At 38.0% G+C, this 2,130-nt stretch overlaps 1 protein-coding gene and 1 long non-coding RNA gene across 2 annotated transcripts in view; both read left to right on the plus strand.

The window, feature by feature from the left end:
* The window catches only part of LOC109538906 (GTP-binding protein REM 1), a gene marked incomplete at its 3' end in the record, with an annotated part of 17,839 nt that overhangs the window by 529 nt on the left and 15,180 nt on the right, over positions 1–2,130 (plus strand). Inside the window, 1 exon segment of the mRNA XM_048669863.1 lies at positions 260–502. Coding sequence (XP_048525820.1) covers positions 260–502 — 243 coding nt within the window.
* LOC125505647 overlaps positions 1,629–2,130 on the plus strand; it is a 1,307-nt gene continuing 805 nt past the window's right edge. The window contains exon 1 of the long non-coding RNA XR_007282315.1: positions 1,629–2,081. This is a non-coding gene — a long non-coding RNA (uncharacterized LOC125505647). The remainder of the gene's footprint in view (positions 2,082–2,130) is intronic.

Here is a 2,130-nt window from a genome sequence, read left to right on the forward strand (position 1 = left end):
ACGCTACACATAAAAACTGATGATGGTGGAAAAATACACCGAAACGTATTTTGATTGATAAATAGAGATAATAAATGACTGAAACTCAGGCATCAATTTGATTTGTATAGATAGTTTGATTCTTCGAAACTTCATTCTTTTTAGTTGTTTGGATGAAAGTTTAAATAGCTTAGAAAGGCGCGACAGGAATCGAAAATATACAGAATAAAACTGCATATTAATCTGAGATAATCTGAGTTTTGTCATTGATTTGCCGCAGTTCACGCTGACAAAGCTCAATCAAACAGCGAGCCAAAACTGACCGAAGACTCAACCCCAGACATTTCGCCCAACATACGAAGAAAAGGATCTCAAAGAAGAGGCACATCGGTTTACCAGCGGAAATCCACAGCTTTCTTGGACGTGCCCGAATCGAGGAAAGCTGCGGCCAGTCATAGCAACACTGAAGGAGAGGACGATGAGGACAGCTACAGGTTGCGGAGCTTCAGTTTTACCTCCAAAGGTAATTTTTATCGCTTCAGTAGTTGATCGGAGTCTTAATGTTTTAATCTACAATGTTTTGTTGTATAACTTTGTTGGGAACCAATCATTTTCTTGGCGTGCCTAAATCCTAGTTGAAACGCGCCTTCCTTGGCACGTAGCCGTCCGATAAAAGTGAAAAAAATTGGCATGATTTCTTATTTATTTACACCTCGATGTGTTTGTCGCTATCAGATTAAATGACCGCATGATACACATATTTGTTTATGTTACGTGTAGGAATATTTTTGTTTTTTATTGGCGGGTCACGAGAAACGGACGCTTGTTTTTCCTGAGTGACCGAATTTCCGAGTGAAATTGATGCATTCATTATTTTGAAAGATATCATCGTTTTGGAAGCAAATTGAACCAATTTGGGGCATAATTGGGCAAAAGGTTTGCAGCTGTCGAAAAAAAACAGTAAATTATGATCGCTAGTTCAAAAGTTTTTCAACGCGTGCGAACTCTCATTAGGGACTATGCGTTAGGTTTTACTGGGTCATCGTTGAGCAAATGTTCTTTGTCGTTAAACTACCGCTGAGATTGTCGGCTATTTTTAAGAACCATTTGGAATTGTTCATTACGGCGCTATATATCATCTTGTTTAAACACTTGTCCAATCAATAAGGGTTTTACGTTGGCTCAGTGGAATCGGATAATTTATTATCAACATTTCCACATTTCGAGATTTAAGACGGGAAGCGTTGTAAAATTTATCGTAACTTCGGTAAACTGATTTCGAATTAAATCGAAGGAATATGGTTTTTTTACTTGCGTGGTAGTCAAGGGCGGATCCAAGAAATGTTGGCATAATCTTGCTCCTAAGTGTCTGATATTTAAATTTCACTTTCTGTGTCAAAACTACTAGAATTTTCTCACTCATGTTGTTACGACTGAATCGACTTTTCAATTCTCTATCCAACGATGCCAAAACGAATTATCTGGCTCGAATGGTTCTTGATAAACTTCGGAAAAAGCAGCGTCATGTTCAAGTGGATTTTGCAACTCAAAAAAACCACGCAAATCTAAAACTTCTTGAATTCAAGCATTTTTTGAGAAAACTGCCAACATTTTGGTTTGAAGCGAAAACAATGAAATAACTTGAACGCGGCCTTCGCTAATTTATTTTAAAATGCACTAGAATGGTATCAAACGGGATTGAATGTGCGAGCTCTTGGAAAATATCTTTTTGCTATTACCCGTTTATTTTTCATGCCGATTAAAATAGATTCGCTATGATGGACGCGTGTTTAGCTTTTCCGATTCGCATTCGTGTTTCCAAGTGTAAGTGCTTTGTTCGGAAAGTTCAAGAGTGGATACTTTGGAATGGCAACAACATTCGACCTCTGCGCTGACAAATTTAGCTTCACACCACTAACATTTTTATAAACCATCAATTTATCATACGCATTCTTCGCGATTGCTTGGGGCAGTCAGCTCCAGCTGCTTATTCAATTAATATTTACATATCTGTCTGGTCTGGTCAGTTCAAAGTCTGGCGAGCCTCAGTTGTTCTTCCCGGTCCTCGATCTCTCGTTTTCGTATGCTGGACAATTTTTCCTGTAACTATGAGTAAAGACACTCAGATATTCATATTTTTGTTCAAAATTT

The sequence above is a fragment of the Dendroctonus ponderosae genome, unplaced genomic scaffold (genome assembly GCF_020466585.1).
Source record: "Dendroctonus ponderosae isolate FM_Combo_2020 unplaced genomic scaffold, Dpon_F_20191213v2 Dpon_F_20191213_9, whole genome shotgun sequence".
Lineage (NCBI taxonomy): Eukaryota > Metazoa > Arthropoda > Insecta > Coleoptera > Curculionidae > Dendroctonus > Dendroctonus ponderosae.